Source organism: Doryrhamphus excisus, chromosome 19 (assembly GCF_030265055.1).
Source record: "Doryrhamphus excisus isolate RoL2022-K1 chromosome 19, RoL_Dexc_1.0, whole genome shotgun sequence".
Classification (NCBI taxonomy): domain Eukaryota; kingdom Metazoa; phylum Chordata; class Actinopteri; order Syngnathiformes; family Syngnathidae; genus Doryrhamphus; species Doryrhamphus excisus.
In genome coordinates, this window is record NC_080484.1 from 3,592,106 (window position 1) to 3,610,869 (window position 18,764).

The following is an 18,764-nucleotide window of genomic DNA, read 5'->3' on the forward strand; positions in this document are numbered from 1 at the left end:
TGTCTGACAATGAGTGCTCCTCCTCGGGCAGGCGACTTGGACGCAGTGCCCTCAAGTCTTGGTTCTTCTGAGCTCCACAGAAGAAGTGTATATATTTCAAGTTGTCAAGCATGTTGTTTACATCGTATTTACTAGTCATGTTTTAATATATCTTATATATTTGCTCGTAAGTATACAAAAAATACTCCACTCCATGTGCAAAGAGAAAATTAATTTAGTTATTATAACCAAGTGCATGCGTATGTTCTGCATGGTGATCACAGGGCCGTATGCATGAAATTCCAAAAATATAAAAAGGCTAAAAATAATCCCTTTTCTATGCTATTCTCTTCCTTTTTCTTTTCTTTTTCTCATTTTTACTGTTTAGTGTTTAACTTTATTTCTACACTGTTTCGCGGGCCAATAGCTACCGGCTGCAAATGGCCCCCGGGCCACCCTTTGGACAACTGTGTGTTATCACATGAAGGCAAACCCTGGTCGAGCTGATACTGCATGAGGTATGGTATCATATGGCACCTTAATGTCCACATAAATCAGAGTGATTTATTAGGCCCCCTCACTGCTCATTCACCCGTTCACACTCACATTCACACCACCGTGCTGCTAACTAGCTCATCGGGAAATATTTGCGGCTCATTGCCTCTGTCAAAGGTCTATGACATCCAATTAAATATGATGGTTCAACATGTTTGGGCTGGATAAAAAAAAAAATCATGAACATAAGACACGTCACAAAGAAATGCCAACTGTATTAAACCACAGCGTTTCCAGAGTGCAAATGCGTGAATGTCATTTAGTGAACACAATATAACTTACATACTGTATGAAGCCCAATAGGACAATGTATAAAAATGTAAATGGTAGGATATGAGGTTATTATTGCACATACTCACTGCTCAGATGGGAAAGGGTTGTCGGACTAGTTTGGGACCAGCATGTGGAACATGAGGTGGTTTTATATTTGTGGGGTGAGGAGGAAATAAATGTTCATATATGTCAATATTGTGGTGTGCATCTATTCAGACTATTTTTATACACATTTTTTAGGATGTTTTCCGGCCTATGGTTTGGTATGGTATGGTAACAGCAAAAAGAATTCATCTAAAATCTCCAATATAAGCGTTCCGACTCAAGTCGTCCATCCCAGACTCCGCCCCGGCACTTCCATCCAGCAGTGCCAGATGCAGAGTCCACATGATCACAACAATGTGCTAACAATAGCAAATATGTTGTTGTTGGCAGTGTGGTTGTATATTTCATTCATATTGTCAAGTCCACAGCTGAATACAAATCATGTCACATACAAGACATGACATCCAATTAAATATGATGGTTCATATGACCAACCACATCACAAAAAAAATGCCATAAGGATGTCCTCAAGACCACGGAGGCGGAGAAACAAACCACTGGCTCCCTCAAACCATCAGCGCTGTATGAAACTTGCATAGCCTGATAAACTCCTACATGATAGCAAAAAGTCATTAGCTATGTAAAAGTGCCAGCCCGTGTCTGTGGTAGGGAATATCAGGTTTAAATACGTCAAACCTCACTACATAATGCCTATTGTTTGGAGTAATATTCCTAACATTCCACACTACAAACTAATTACTAAAACTATCTAGGATTTGCGCCGAAAACAAGTTAATTGTCACATTAAATTTTTTTGTCCTGTCTTTGAATTTGTATTTGTTCTTCCTACTAGTTTCATGTTGTATTTCCTTCCTAGATATTCCCTAGTGGAATATCTGTTAGTATTAGGCTATGAAGAGTATCCATTACAAATATGCATTTTTGCAGAGTGAAACGAGTCCAGCTCATCATTATCTTTAATGGTCATGAAAGAAAATCCTTATCATGTATTCACTGATTACAGACTTTTTTGCTATCAATGCCTCTGTCTGTTCATCCGGGGTCCAATCCAAAACCACAATGTTACATAACTTGAAGGAATAAATGTTGACTGAACATTATATGCAGTGGTTTCAAAAAGAGGTCTTCGCTGGGAAAGGCGGTTGTCAATAACTCTTCACTTGTCATGCACGCACAAACACACTCTACACACTCGTCCAGTGACTGATGTAAGGGACTGATGGGAAGGTGTTTCATCAAAAAGGAGATCAATATTGTAAGTGACAACACATGCACACGCAGCATGGTGACACATTTAGGTGGAGGAGGTGGGGTGCAAACCTCCAACCTCTATCCGATTGATTGGCGAGGACACATGCACACACGCACTATACGGATGACCTTCTACTTTCTCCGATCCATAAAAGTAGATGTCGCAGAAACATCAATGCCATGAAAGGAAGGAAGACAAACATTTCCCTTTGTCTCTTGCCATCCCCTTTGAGGTCTTCTGCAGGTCACAACAGAGTATATGGATACTATATGGTCGAGGGTGGAGGCTAATAGGAAATGAAGATCGTGATTTCAAGTGAACCATTAGGTCAGTAGATGATAGTAGACAGGACTTTAAAGAACCACAATTAGTGGGGCCCAAACATTTGTAACCTTCTGGGATCTTCTGTCTTTGTGCTTGGAAATCACATTTGGGATTTCAATCTCTGGCTCAGTATTAGCTTTAGGACGTCACAACAATATGAACAAGCTTTTGGCATCTCATACTGGCAGGTCATTTCTGATTTTTTTCGATCTCCTAGATGAAAATATGTTGTTCTTGACACTTATTGTATTTTGGAACTGAAGGAAAGATCCTGATCAAAGATGATGCCAAGATTCCTGACTGCGCTGTCCGGGGTGATTGCAAGACCATCTTGGGCATTTATCTCGTTTGCAACCTTGTCTCTGAGGTGCTGCGAACCAAGGACTTTGATTTCAGTTTGATCTGAATTGAACAGAAAAGCATTTAAGGCATTCAGCTCTTGATGTCTTTAAGGCACGCTAGGGGTTTGGACAACTGACTAGTTTCATTAGGTTTTATTGATAAATCATTCCTTGGGTTTTTCTTTCTGTAACACATGTTTATCAATAAAATATAAACAATGTAAAAACGTGAAAAATGTATGTTCATCTTTTCATAGATCATGCTTAACCTGTAAAACTGCTAGACCACAGCAGTAAATTCTGTTTTCCACGATTCCATCCATGATTCCGCTAACACAGAAATTATAGGGCCGTAGTATATGTCATGAAACAAAACACTAATACTCTTAACCAGTCGTAAAGAGCGTACGTAACCGTCAAAGTATCCCCTTTGCTTTGATACCAAGATAATCCATGTGGACCTTTTACCTGCAGAGAAAAGTCCAGGGCTTACTAAGAAAGTGGCGTCCAAAGTACTAAAAAATGAAAAGATACAACTGAGGCAGTTGTGGGCATCAGACATTGGAGGAGGTGATCAGAGACAGAACGCCGTAGAAGATCAGAGCTATCGTGAACAATGTCCCTCATCGCCTTACAGCACCCTGGACAGTCATATGATCAGCAACAGAGCACAGCTTCTGCTTCACAACTTCTGCAGTTCTACGTGTCGAAGGGAGCGCTAAAGCGAGCCCTTTCTGCCAGAAGCTATCAAACGGCATACTCACATGTAGCCTCCAGAAATGTTGTGCTTAGTCTCTGTTATTGTTTGAAGAAGTACAGTATATTTAAATAACTGTTTTACAATGTGTGAGCATGTTTTTTTATACTTTTTTTCTCACTTGATTACTGATTACTGATAACCAAAAAAAAAGTTTCCAACTATTTTCCATTTGTAAATTTTCTTCTCATCATTATGATGTTATTCCCATAATATTTTGACTTTATTTTCATAACATTATAACCTTTCCACAACCTAATTCCTAAAAATCTTTTCATTTAATATTTCAACTTTATGCTACTAATGACAAGATTTTTCCTCATATTACCAGCTCATTCTTGTAAAATGTCAACTTTTCTTGTTAAAATACAACTTTTTTTCTCTTAATATAGTGACTTTATCCTTGTAAAATTTCAACCAATCAGGCATACTCATAATATTATAATTTTTCCAACTTTATTCCTATAATATTATATATTTTTCTTCAATCTAGTATTCCCCAAATTCTAACTTTGTTTGTTCTAATATGACTTCTTAAAAAAACATTTTATCTTGACATTGACATTATTTTTTTCATATTGTAACATATTTGTTTTTTGAAGGTGTGCAGCAGAGGGCTGTCCATAGAAGTGGGATGTTTTTCCTCCAAGGGAATTAGAGTGTGTTTCTGTTGTTCTACTTGAATTAGACTGTGCATGTAGTCTGTATTCTAATATAGTGTGTCTGTATCCCGTGTTCTAATATAATGTATCCTGTGAAGGTGAATGGAAGATAGACGTCTCTGTCTGCCTCTCTTCTCCTATCAAACAGGTCTTATCGAGCAGAATTTCATTAAATCGGCCGTCTCAAAGCACTTTGAAGCCGTTTGTGGCTGTCGCTGGGTGGCCGGGCGTCGCCGATTGAAATGACACTCAGTACTGCTGTTTTAATACCTGCAAATAACGCCGTGAATCCCCACATATTCACAATAACTGGAAATATAACTCTACTACATGGACAATGCAGATGTAGAAATGGACACTTACACACTGATATAAATATCAGCCAATGTGCACTCTTCTGCAAGAGGAGGTTACCCAGCATACCTTGTGTGTTATACATTCAAATAAAATAGCATAGCTTATTTCAAGCCAAACAAAGCCAATATGCTTGTTTTACCAGAACATGAACAAAATGCTGGTATCCACAACACACGTTTTGTATTTCACAATGCATTTATTTCTAGTCTTCTCACATTATTAACTGAAATCCTGAATGAAAAGCAGGTTTGCCCGCCTCTGCTGGGCCTCTGCAGCCGCAACCACTGGCCTCTGAACTGCACTCGTCAGAACTGGGGAAGTGAGAATGATGTGCAAACACCATGTGTGTGCTCACAAAGTACTTGTCTACTTGTCTCTCCTCTGGACATGTCCCAACCATCTCAGTCTGGCCTCTCTAACTTTATATCCAAGGCCTCTAACATGTAATGTCCCTCTGATGTACTCGTTCCTGATCCTATCCATCCTGGTCACTCCCAATGTGAACCTCAGCATCCTCATCTCTGCTACCTCCAGTTCTGCTTCCCGTCTATTCCTCAGTGGCACTGTCGCTAGACCAAACAGTGGTCTCACCACAGTTTTCTTTTGTATCAGAGTGTCTAGATTGACATATTTATAGACGCCTAATTTCCTTGTGGATTTGCTCCATTGGCTAACATGCATAATGAGTGGTGTTTACTCACACTTATAGATGCTGATTAAATACTACACCTACGTGGTTCATTTGATTGTTAACTTGTGCACTAATGTGATATGAGAAAAATAGTATCTCTGTCCTTCTTAGAGTGAAAGAGTGAAATTCCAAGTGTGAGGTGGCGAGGGATGACTGTGATCCCCAACATGCGCTACTACTGCAGCCAAGCTAAAACATAACTCTAAATTCCCAATGTCGCTTCCCGTCTGGCTACCACTCTGCTTCCCTAGGAACACATTTACAGCAACACAACAGAGAATGAGCCTTCTTTTATGTCTTAAATGGTTTAAAATAAACCATTTACTATTCATTCATTCATTCATTTTTTAGTGTTTATCTTCACGAGGGGCGCGGGCGTGCTGGAGCATATCCCAGCTGTCTTCGGGCGAGAGTCAGGGTAAACCCTGGACTGGTCACCTGGACCCATTCACACTCACATTCATACCTATGGTGTTCATACCGAGCATGTTTTTGGAATGTGGGAGGAAACTGGAGTCCCCGGAGAAAACCCATGCATGCACAGGGAGAACATGCAAGGAATCGAACTCGGGTCTCCTAGCTGTGTGGCCTGCGCACTAACCACTCGCAGCCCTTCTCTCTTATCATGTCTACTATATTTGGTAATACAAGTGTATAGGTGACTATAGGGGTGTTATTTCATGTCTAAAAGGTTGTAATAATGTTACAAAAATATTCTATTTATAAACAAGGAGTCCTACCTCTGTGAATTTCACTATCTCAGTAGGGTCTGGAACCAGTTAATGGTGATAATTAAGGGATTACTGTTGTGATATATTTTGGGTCTGCATACTTGCCATAAATGTACAAGGCGACAATACTGTCACATTTTTATTAACGTACATGGTGGGGAATACGAGGAAAGTCAGACACATTGGAAACCAATTAAAAACTCCAAAGTAGCTTAATGTGAGTTGCTAAAATCCATTAACTGTTGCTGCTAATATCCACTTTGTTGCAGGACATTAACTGTTATCTTTACAATGTAGTTTTAGTTTGCAATTTTTCACAAGAAGCCTTTACTCTTGCGGTGTCAGGCAAACACTTAATATGTATCTGTTCACTGGCATGAACAAAGACGAGAGGGTCTATTGTCACCATGGCAACAGACGGAAACCCCTCACTGCCATACATCCCATCCCCCAGACTACACACACCTCCTGTTGAAGATTGGAGAAAATGTGAGTGTGTGTGTGTGCGCACGTATGTGAGGTGACAGAGTAAAAGCAGTTATAGTGTGTGTGTGTGTGTGTGTATGTGTGTGTGAGGCGAGTTTACTAAGGTCAGCCACTCACAGTGGAATACAAATCTGTCATGGATGACACACTTTCTCTTCTTGCTCTCCATCTCGCTCTAACTCGTCCTGCCCTTCGCTTGACCCTCCTGTCTCACTCCCCACCTCGACTATCCCTCTCTCTTTCTGTCCATTTCCTTTCTTATTTCTTATTTCTTTCCAGCAGGAGTTTCATCTGTTGGGCCGCTTTCATTTTCTCCATGATCCCCTTTTTACCTCTCTCCCCATTCATCCTGATCGCCTTCACTTCCAGTGACTACAAAAAGGCTCTGACTTTCTTTTTTCACTCCCTCTAAAGTCACCTTGCTTCCATGTCTGTTCACATGACTAAACATAGCTGACTTAGCTATTATGTTCTTCTTGTTTTACTGTTGACGTTGACTTGTTAATAATTACTAATAATCCATTTTACCTGATATACGCCAGTAATAGTAATGGTTTAATTTTATTTGAACATGCATCAAATTACAATGGAATACATCACATCATTCTATTCACTGTTCCACATGTCAAAAATAAGTAGGAAGAAGCTAAGAAGCTAAGAAGCTAAATCCTACCCTCCATCAGTTTCTATTACATTTATTCACTTTCTGTATTGCAGGTGTCATTTTTTAATACATAAAGTGTAAGTGTAGTGTAACCATATAGTGATGTAATGGTGATTTTTCACAGCCATTATAAATTATGATTATAAAAATTACAATCAAAATCATGATAAATCATAATGGAGTTAAACATCGTGTTCATATATGCATTCCACATACTGAAATGATGTGGGTTTTTAACGTTGTTCTTGCATACAAATGTTTCACGTTTTACCTGAGATCATATTTCTTTCCTATAGAGAGGTATTGGATGACATTTTTAGGGTATATGTTATTTTAGCTTTGTGCATTATATTACCAGTTTGAAAATGTACTAAATCAGCAAATTTCAATATTTGGGATTTTAGAAATAAAGGATTTATGTATATTCTCTATACATGGCGTTATGGATTATCCTCACTGATCTTTTTTGTAGTACATTTAGTGAGTGAAGATTGCTTTATTTCCCTTTGTCCACACAAAGTCAAAGTTGTCTACAGATATGGTAGAACCAGAGAGCAATAAAGAGTATGGAATGATTTTTGTTGGAATCACTTTTGTTCGAATTTTGCTTTGTTCAATATGAAATATTTCTTGTCACCTGTGTTGTATCTTTTTAATACGAGATTTCCAGTGAATTTCCAGTGAAAATTTATTGTCTATCACCAACAAAGCTGTAACTATAAACGAGCAATCTCTCATTTATTGCTGTTAATTGGTTTAAGACCAAACCGTAGTTAGTGAATTTCTGCAAGGTCGGATTTCCAAGTCCAGAACGCACATGTAGACTGAAGGACAAAGGAGCTGGGTGTGGGGCAGACAGGAAGTGGTATTGGGGGTTCAGAGTTGAGTTAACAGTAGCTTGTGTTAGGTATTATTGTGTCTGTTGTGAGATCTTTCAAACCTGCAATGAAAGCCTGTTGTTCCAGTGATCAAGTCTGGTATTGTGTGTCTCACCAAACAGTAAAGTAACATTACTGATATTGAATAATACATGTCATCACAACGTATTTGATGCCGTATATTTGTGTTTTACTTCATTACACCATGTTTATGCTTAAAAATGCTTAATTTAGGCAACAATGTTGTCACATTATTTGTCACGCGGTTCGAACATTGCTCACTCACTCTATCGTCTTTTTTTTAAAGTAATTAATTACTTACTCCATTATCACTGCTTTGTGGTTGCAAGCCACACACTACTGGTGAAACACTTGTGAAAACAGCTTTGTTAAAGATGGCGAATCTGATACTCGTAACAGCAGCCGGGTTAATGGTTAATGATCCCAAATTCCCCTTTCAAATGACAACGTCAGTGACAGAATAGAAGACATGAGTAAAGACATCTTGGCTCAAATAGTCGTGGATCTGATATCAAGCCCGGCAAAATTCTGCCTTCAACTCGACGAAAGCACAGACATTTCTGATCTAAGCCAGCTTACTGTTTTTGTGCGCAATGTGAAAGACAACATGATAAAATAAGAGTTTTTCTTTTGTAAGCCTCTTACAACAACAATGAAGGCAGCGTGAAGAAGCTTGTGGGTGACTTCTTCAGAGACAACAATCTTGCATGGGATATGGTTTCTGCAGTGTGTACGGATGGAGCTCCAGTCATGTTGGGAAAAAGTCTGGTTTTGGTGTGCTAGTCAAGACCGATGCACCACACATCATTGTGACACATTGTATTCGGTACAGGCATGCGTTGGCAACAAAAATGGCAGAAGTATTAAAAACCGTGATGGAATGTGTGAATTAAGTGCTCTGAGGCACCGCATCTTCAGTGAGCTGTGCAAAGAAATGGGCTCAGAATTCGAGGTACTTCATTCTAATATTCAGTGGTTATCAGTGGACAGGTGCTGAATTGGGTTTTTTGCCATACATGTGGAATTAGCCCTGTTCCTGCAAGAGCATCAACACTGTCATACAGATTGATTCAAAACTCTTGAGTTCATTCTCATTTTAGCGTACATGGCTGATATATTCGCAGCTCTCAATCATCTCAAACAGCAGATTCAGGGTGGTGGAGTCAATATCATGGAAGCGGAAGAACACCTGAAGGCTTTTCAAATGAAGCTACAGTTATGGAAACGACTAACAGAGAACAATAACTTTGCAAACCTCCCGCTTCTGGACGACTGTGTATGTAAGATTGAAGATGTGTCTGGAATCTGAGGTATTGCTGTATCCATGGAACTGAAGCAAACATTGCCATGCACTTAGATGGGGTTGCAAAGTCTCTCGACGGATATTGCCCTACATGAGAGTCATATCCAGCATGGGTGAGACTGCTGTTCACGTTTGCTGTTGAGACAGCAGATGTCGATGATGAATTCCTTGATGAAATCATTGAAATTCAGCAGAGCCAGGTTCAACAGCAACTCTTCAGAACAACAACGCTCTCAATGTTTTGGTGTCGACAAATGAACAAGTATCCAGTTATTTCTAAGAAAGCCTTGGTTTTTTTTTATACAATTTGTTACAACATATCTTTGTGAGCAATCTTTTTCTGGTTTGAAATGCTGGATATAAAAACGAAGAAAAGGAACAGACTTGACATGAAAATGACATGAGAGTGGCACTTAGCAAGGTGAAGCCATGCATATCTGAACTGGTCTCTCAAAGGCAACAGCTGTCTTCGGGCGAGAGGCGGGGTACAGCTTGGACTGGTTGCCAGCCAATCGCAGGTCACATATTCACACCATATTCCCATTCATACCTATGGACAATTTGAAGTCGCCTTTGGGAGGGAACCAGAGTACCTGGAGAAAACGCCACACAGAGATGCCCGAAGGTGAAATCGAACCCAGGACTCCTCGCTGTGTGGCCTGCATGCTAACCACTCGAACACCATGCAGCCTCGGAATAACATCATAATAATAATCACCACAAAACATCACACTGTAATAACAGGGGCTACTGTTGTGGCCATATTCCAGCTACATCACTTCCTGTCCAGAAACATTTATTGAAACACACATGAGTACACGTCTTATATTTGTCTTAAATTGCTGATTTTGTCTGATTATACTTACTATATTGGATAATATGAAAGTAAAGGTGACTGTAGGGGTGTTATCCCATGTCAATATTGCTCTAATAATGGTATAAAAATTGTATTTAGGAAGTAATGAACAGGTTTTCCACTCTTTAACTATGCAAATATTCAATTTACTAATATTGAAACCTACTTTGTGGAAATTCACTTATCATGGTTGGGTCTGGAACCAATTAACCGTGATAAACATGGAATCACTGTACTGGAAGTTGCTATACAATCCAACCTCATATACATATAAATATATATCATTTACAGTCAATTTCATACATATGGCTAATATACTGTCTTAACTGAATCTAACATACAGTATATATGTTTTAAGAGTGAGGGAGAAGGCCAGTATCCACACAAGCAGAGGAAGACTCCATAAGGAAAGACAGAAATCAACACAATTCCAATCATCTCCTCAAAAATCTAAAAACTGGGTGGAGTTGTCAGGTGCTCTAATTTTGTAGTTTATCTGTGTCTGTCTCAAGAGCCACTCAAAGGATCAAGTAGCCTGCAGTTGTCAAGGGTAACAAGGTGGGATGCTGACATTCGCACAAACACTGTGATTTCTCATGGGACCACTGATTGTCCGCTGTGGAGCCTGCTGAGATGCTTGTTTCCTGTGGCAATAGCAACCACGCATTCACACCAACCATTTGACCCTTGTAATGTTTCCCCGTGTGTGTGTCTTGCATCTGTGCCTGAAGAATAAAGCATGCACAAATGTTGAATGTGATGTGATTTCTCTGATGTCAAACCTGACATAAAGACATAAACCCATCACGATCCATAATGTTCAATCTATAAAGTGGCTCTCACCTGGCTTGGCTGTGGGATCCACCATCACCACTCAATGACAAGCAGCAGTTTTTCAACTTAAATTTCATTCATTCATTTTCTACAGCTTTTCCTCACGAGGGTCGCGGGGGTGCTGGAGCCTATTCCAGCTGTCTTCGGGCGTGAGGTGGGGTACACCCTGGACTGGTCCAACTTAAATTTCTCAAATATATATTTTTTTATGTAAAGGAACTTTGCAACACAATGTGAAATGCAGGTGTGCAGCCCTGTCTCATTATGATGCACTCTTCTCCAGCAGATTTCTGCAGCTGTGTGTTGGACAGATATCATGTTAAGTCCCCACTGTCCTTCCCCTCGCACTCTAACTTGATGCTGCAACCAAATATATTATTGTATTTATCAATACAGTTGAAAAATATTTTAAATTGACTACTTCTCTGATAGCAATGCAGTCCAAAGAACCAGGAAAAAAGGCTAAAGAAAGGAAATAGCCCTTCAACAACCCACTAGTCGAGAATCACAAATCTATCATAATAACGGTAATGTTAAATGTTTTTTGTAATCTGAATATTTTCTGAAACTTTGGTTCCATACAGAGGTGGGCCGATTTCCCAAAAGTTTAGTGCATCAAGGGTCATGACTCGCGATAGTGCCAATGGCAAGCCAGAGCTTAAAAAGCCTCTTCAGTGGTTAAAGTCTACTGATTGGGAACACCTGGCCTTCCCCTTGAAATATGTAAATGCACAAAAACAAGTGGATGAGATTCGGTGTGTCGCCAAAATTGATCAGATCCACGATATTTTTGACAACGAGCACACTGGCTTCCGGTCCTCCAGTTGAATATAGTCTCTCACCACTCGATGTTACAGCCCGGAATGTCCCCACGAAGGTTCCGAGATGTTATGGAGGTTATGAAGGCTAATAGCTGCCACCAGCTAGCTAGCCACCAGCTTGCTAGCTAGCCCTGTAACGGCTGTCGAATCCTTACAGTTTGTTGATGTGGTGAGTTTAGCCCTCCGTTGTCCTGAATTAAGACAGAGTTCTCAGCAGAGTAATTCAAGGTGCTGACACGAGTAATGGTCGGGAATGTTCCCAAAAAAAAAAAAAAACTTAAAAATTCCGGCAGCAAAGCCAAAGCTCATGCCACCCATGTCTGTCCTTGCGACCGCAGCTAGGATACTAGCTGAATTTATTCTGAACTTTGTGTTTATTATTTAGTGCTCTTGGTCAAGTCCTAAGTTGTAAAAATGTCAGAATTCTGTCTGTGCAGCTGTATAACAAAAAACGTTTTTGTTAAATACTATGGCTAAAGCACACTGTTCCACTGATCCATGCTTACTAAAATGGTGGAGAAAATGGTGGAGCGTTTACTTCCTCAAAGTCATTGTTAGGCATGAGCGAGTACACCACTATCTGTATCTGCATCTGAATCTGTTTCCTCATCTATATGATCTGTATCCGTATCTGTATCGAAGTACAAGGCACCGCTGAGCTCCTCTGTGGCTGTTGCTGAGTCGGTGTGTGTGACTGGCCAATCACAGCGCGTGAAGAGTGAACACATAATGACCATTTTCTTTAAACACGAATATGGATAATGGGGGGATGTACTCATTTCCTACTGGTATCCAACAAAAATGCATTATCTGTAACAGATAGTCATTTATAACGAGTATTTGGTTCCCTTACTGTACCCAAAATAAACCAAACTTGAGACCTTAAGACCAAGATACGTACCAGACCATCATTACGGGGTACCGCTACACTCCAAATAATGTTGATTCTAACAGCATAGGGAATTTTAACCACGTGGGAAACTAAAAAACTAAATGGAGAAGTGAAGAGAGGGAAAAGCATTTCAGTCAGAAGCCTCAATTCTAAAATCACAAACCTGAATCAACATGACCAAAAAGTATTTGATTAAAGACATGTAAAGACATGTAAAGACAGAAACTGTACAGTAGCCACAAGCGAACAAGATTGAATACAAGAGCTGTATCAAAGATTCTCCCCGTCGAAATAAAAATGCTCTTTGATTGATACTGCAGCAATAATTACACATTGGTAAACAAATACTGTCATGTTTTTATTGTTGTATTTTCCTGTTTCAGCTTGATTTTCCTGTGCAATGTTTTGCATGTAACTTTGTCCACTGGTTGGGGCAGAGCAACAAAGCAGTGGGACACAATCTGCAATTAGTCTGATATATTGCTATTCCTGACCTCTTCATTCTTTGTCACTACTTCCTTGTTTGCTTTTTTGCTTGTTGCGAGCTTCCATGCTTCATCTGGTTTCTTGTTTCTGTATGTTCAGTCCTTTGTCACCCTTTGTTACAGGCAATGTTGGTTTTGCTTGCTATTTGATTTCTCTGGTGTCTTCTTGGACTGCCTTGTTACTCTGTTCCTATAGTGAGTGTAGTTTTCTAGCCTTACACTGTAGTATCCGCTCTTTTTAGATACACTGACTTTAATGATTATTATTTCATTATTAAGTTAATTATGTCTATCATTAGAATCAGTTCCAATACATGTATTAAATGTCATTATAATAGATTACAATGTAAATAGCTGGTCAGTGTGTATGTCTCATAATATACTACAGGGTGCCCCTAAAGTGTGGACATGTAAATACAGTGGAACCTTGGTTAGCATTATTAATCTGTTACAGAGGTTGTGACTCTAACCAAAACGTACTCTAAACAAATCAATCCGGTTCTGGTTGCCATTTTGATAAATACATTCTGAACACATTTGGACTCCCGCGGTATGACAATAACACTCTACCTGTCCATCCATCTATTTCCGATGCTGCTTATCCTCACTAGGGTTGCGGGTAAGCTGAAGACTATCCCAGATGTCTGTGGGTGAGAGGCGGGGTACACCCTGGACTGGTCGCCAGCAAATCCCAGGGTTACTCTACCAACGTTTTGATTTTCAAAAAGAAAGTATTTCATTTTTCCAGTTACGAAGGATTTGGTGAATGTGTGCACGAAACTTGTGGAGTTCAGGACCTCCAAGAAGGTTACTGCACTAAAATGTGATCAGATGGAAGAACTGATAAGTACTTTTGTTTTACAGTGTCAAAATAAAAAAAAATGTCATAGTAAATAAACAGTGGGAAGGCTTTGTCTTATGGAAAGTACATGTCACCATATAATTAATCTTTGCAGGCTGAAAGTTCCTACCTGGCTGTCGGAGCAACAGTTGAGCCATAGCCTGCGAGCTGCCGGCGATGTTCTCTGCAACACACTGATAAAATCCTTCATCTGACTTGACCAAACCTAAAATCTGCAGGTTACTGCCATCCTGCAAAACAACACAATCAGCATGTCATCAGAAACGATTGTGTAAGGGCGTTTATCAAACATTTTGTGGCTCATTGCTGTTTCATGGTTGACCACGACTTATTAAATGTTTAAAAAATATGCATACTTAAGTATTTGAAGTAAATATTTTTGGCTTAATTATGCCTTTTAAAGAATACAAATGGCTAAATGAACTAAAATACCAATGGCAATCAGAAGACACATTCTAAGATGTTGTAATAATATCTAGTATTCAACACTAGGTGTAAGTAATGTTACATTGATAAGACAAGGGCCACCGCAGGAACTACTCTCCAGAACAGGAAATAAAACAAACAAAATGAAACTTTCCCAATGCTAACACCCATCCATTCAATTTCAATACTGCTTATCCTCCAATGCTAACATGTGTGAGTCTATATTATGTTTCATATGTCTTATTTTGTCTTATAATGTCTATGAGTAAGACAAGTGTTAAGACGGCTCTATGGGGTGTTATATCATGTTTAGAGGGCTCTAATAATTGTAAAGTTTTCTTCGCTGTGATAAATAAGAAAGCCTACCATGTAGAAATTCACTTATTACTTAATTGTGATAAACGCGGGGTTGTTGTATTTGTTTACAGAGTAGACAGCATAAACATGTCCTGTCTTCCACTTAATGTGTACTGTGTGGGAGCGTATATATACTTCAGTATGCTTCAGTACCAAAAAAAAAAATCAGATTCTAAATACAAATACCATTACACCCCTGTTGTGTATCATGACATACTCCGACTACTGGTATTGATTTGTGCATTGTTTGTTTCCATGTCCTCCAGCTCAACCCAACTGTACTCTACACCACGTTTTGGCTGTGTTTGAAAGTTTTAAAGAGCTTTTCATCCATTGTCAAGCCCCTTTAGATGTAAAAAAAAAAAGTATGGAGCAAGGTTCAAAGCCTGCTTCACATATTAAGCAAACTGAAGTTAATTAACAGTTACACTTTCTGTGGTATGTGTGAGAGTGTGTGTGTGTGCGTGTGTTTTTGTCTGTGTGGCTCACCACTATTTGGAAGTAGTCACTGGGGATAACTTCCTCTCCGTTCTTCATCCAGCGGATGGTCGGTGCTGGGTTTCCTGTCACTGCACACTCCAGCTCGATGTCAGTGGATTCGTAGGCGTATGTGTTGGTTGGATAGTTCAGGAACTGAGGAGGACCTGCACAAACATCACCACACAGACGTAAGCATCGAAGGAATACCAAAAGTCCCACATGAGTCTCTTCTTGCTTCAACTCAGCAACTCAACCTCAAGGATGTGTTACATGCAACAGTTTATGCAGAAAGTCAAAATGCCCTCTCATATCACAATTTTTCAAACCTCCCAGTTTTCATATGATTTGTTTTTAAACCAGAATTTTGTCCAAAAACACAGTCTCATTGTACAATATTGTGCATAACAAACAAGTCCATTTGCCCTTTGCTGTGTCATTCCACAAAATCCCATTTGTGTGCGAGTGCATGCATATTGTGTTTAAAATGACAACTCTTCCTCCCGCAAGAATGTTTGAGAATCAATATATTACAGGAAAGTTTTCTTCCGTCTTTTAGTTTCATTGAGTAGTTTTATCGATCAGCACTGATTTAGACACTATGGAATGTTCTGTTTTTGTGTCTCGAGTGAATTCTCAAACATGTCTTTTAGACAGAGATAATTGTGTCTCAGTGTGTCGTTATTGGTGCTGTGAAGCTGCAGCAGTCCAGTGCAAAGGAAATCATTAGCACTTAATTAGAGCATTACTGCAGTGATAAAGTTTCACTTCCTGATAATGATGTGTTGATAGGAAACGTAAACACTCACCCTAATTTTGAACTCCTCATTTCTTTCTTTTAGTTTTTCTTTACTCATGACCTGTTTACACTCCTTTCCAGGGCTGTCTTCAACTAAGGATATCCTTAGTAAAATCTGATTTAGTAGATTTGTCGAATCATCAAATGATTTTGCACTATTAAAGCACGCAAAAAGATAAGTTTGAATGCGCGTCCTCGGCTTCTTCTTTAACCTTTAATCCTTTCGATATATACGATTGACTAGTAAGTAAGGTTGTCTTTGAAGAGTCCATTATATGATGATTCGATTCAGAAGAGTGTGCTTCAACTGTCAATCTCGCCATCGAATCAGATGATCAAGATTGTACCATTCTAATTTCATGGTATTACCCATGACTGAATCTGAACATACATTATTACATAGAATGAGGTTTTGTTTTAAATAGCCTATTTAGATGTGTTTAAATGATGTGTGTCGTCAACAGACTAACACTTACGCAAGATAGAAGCACATACACACAGCAAAGCCCAGCGTCTCTTCCACATTTGGAGTTTTGTAGTTATAATTTTGTTCATATCGCGTCTGGTTTCACATCTTACTTCACTCCTAACACTCGACACAAACTTTTGGACATTGAATTTCATAGCACCAATGGTTTTGTCACCAATCTTTGACTCTTTGTCTCTGAGAGGTCCACAATACCGTAGTCTACACACACCACCCTGCCAAGTGGAAGTGCTTGCAAGCAGCAAAAAAAAAGCCAAGGAAGGCGCCAAGCTAGCACACCACACAGACTAACATTACTGAGCATTTTTCTTGCTAATGCACGGTCTTTAGTAAATAAAATGAATCAGTTATGATGCCACATCACTCACAGTAAGAGACTTTTGGACTGCCACATTCATAATTTGACTAAGCAGCAGCGTACCAACGAATGCCACGAGAGGCGGAGAACGGTGCATCTATGTATGTGAACTGCTTTTTGTGTCACTAAGTAAATAAAGCTACTTTTGTTGCACACCTACCAAAATTTTGAATCATTCACAATACTTATATGAAACATTCTAGCCCGAGAAAACACATTAATATGAGCTGGCCAACAACGGACGTCATGAGAAATACCCATTTGACGAGAAAGTCCGCACAAAAACAAATCTCATACATAACTTACTTATATATTAACAAGGCTACAGCGATACTATTGTTGTAGCAGCTAACATGAAAAACTATTTTTATCTGGTGGATTAACGCGACACGTTGCTATTCACTCGAGCCATTCACAGACGGACGAGTGGATACCCAGCTTGCCTTTCGCTACAAAGACTCAACAAGACGCATTTTTTACCTGAGGACTGGACCACACGTCTTGTGCTGGAAGACACGGCCGTCGCAATGAGAGCAGACATCATAAGTTTTGTCCCTGTATCTATGGTGCTGTTGTTGATGGAACTAGCATAAATATATGTATCAATGCGCCTAGGAAAGAAGTCTCCGTAGTGTTTTAAATCATCAAAATATAGCAAGATACTGCAACTATTACCTGTTATGAACAGTGTACAAGTTAATGTGTGATCACACCATGGATATCAAACCATGCAACATTGTTAGTTTTTCTTTTTTTTGAGGGCTTCATAGTCAAAATACGTGTGTCCAAATGACGTGATGAAATACATTACTCTGAACTCCAATAATCATTCCAGAGGTCACTTTTACAGTTCAAAAATACAACAGCAGGATTACCTATCCAGAAAGAATAAACAAAAATCGAAACATTTTTTTTGCTGTACACAAACTGCATGGTGTGCTTACCTACAACATAAGAATTTTGTTTAATTTTCAGTTAGCAGTACACAGAGAGTGGCAAGGGTAACCTGCATTGACTGGCCACAACATTAGGTACACTTGCACATGAGCACAAGAGCGGCATTAAGCATCAATATTATACCCCTCTCAATACGTTGCAGTGTGCACCTTGCAATTTTAAACTTGTTTCATAACTTACATGGTGCATTTCACAAGACAGCGGGCACGATTGTGCCTCAGTCACTGTGTTTTTTTTCTACTTGCTTTGGCTGGTTTGGCTGATGATACATAGTCAGTTGGAAAACTGCAACGCGGGGCTTTTGAGAAAAATACAGTCAACAAAGCTGACAGATTATTTCCCCATGAGCCATGTTTACATGAATTACCAACTTCACACAACTCGTTAAAAATAAGTCAAGAATAAAGTCTCAAGGATCACTTACAAACATACACGGTACACGTATAGCTGAATAATAAACAATACATATTGCAACTTCTGATCAATCCATGTCCATTTCAGACTTAAAATAATGTACAGATTCAAGCCAATCCCATTTCCATGTAAACCACACCCACTTCTGGTTTATGCCCCGCCCACTCTGATTACAGATACTTTAGATGGGTGAACAGATACAGGTACAGACACAGGTAGTGGTTTACTCGCTCATCCCTAGTGTCTACACACAATGACAGTCCACAGAGCTTAACAGTGTTCTGGGTTGCAGGAGGGGACATCCCAGAGGATTCACAACGTACATTTCGTGTAGCACGGGTGGTTAAAACACAGTTACGGGGGTTAGCGTGAATGTAAAAAAAAAAACCACAAATGCGG

The 18,764-nt window shown here is 39.4% G+C and overlaps 1 protein-coding gene across 3 annotated transcripts in view; it reads right to left on the reverse strand.

The window, feature by feature from the left end:
- The window catches only part of dcc (DCC netrin 1 receptor), a 278,686-nt gene that overhangs the window by 130,820 nt on the left and 129,102 nt on the right, over positions 1-18,764 (reverse strand). For all 3 annotated transcript variants that reach the window (XM_058057939.1, XM_058057938.1, XM_058057936.1), the window contains exons 6-7: positions 15,363-15,517; positions 14,200-14,320 (exon numbers count right to left, since the gene is read on the reverse strand). In XM_058057939.1, coding sequence (XP_057913922.1) covers positions 14,200-14,320; positions 15,363-15,517 — 276 coding nt within the window. The remainder of the gene's footprint in view (positions 1-14,199; positions 14,321-15,362; positions 15,518-18,764) is intronic.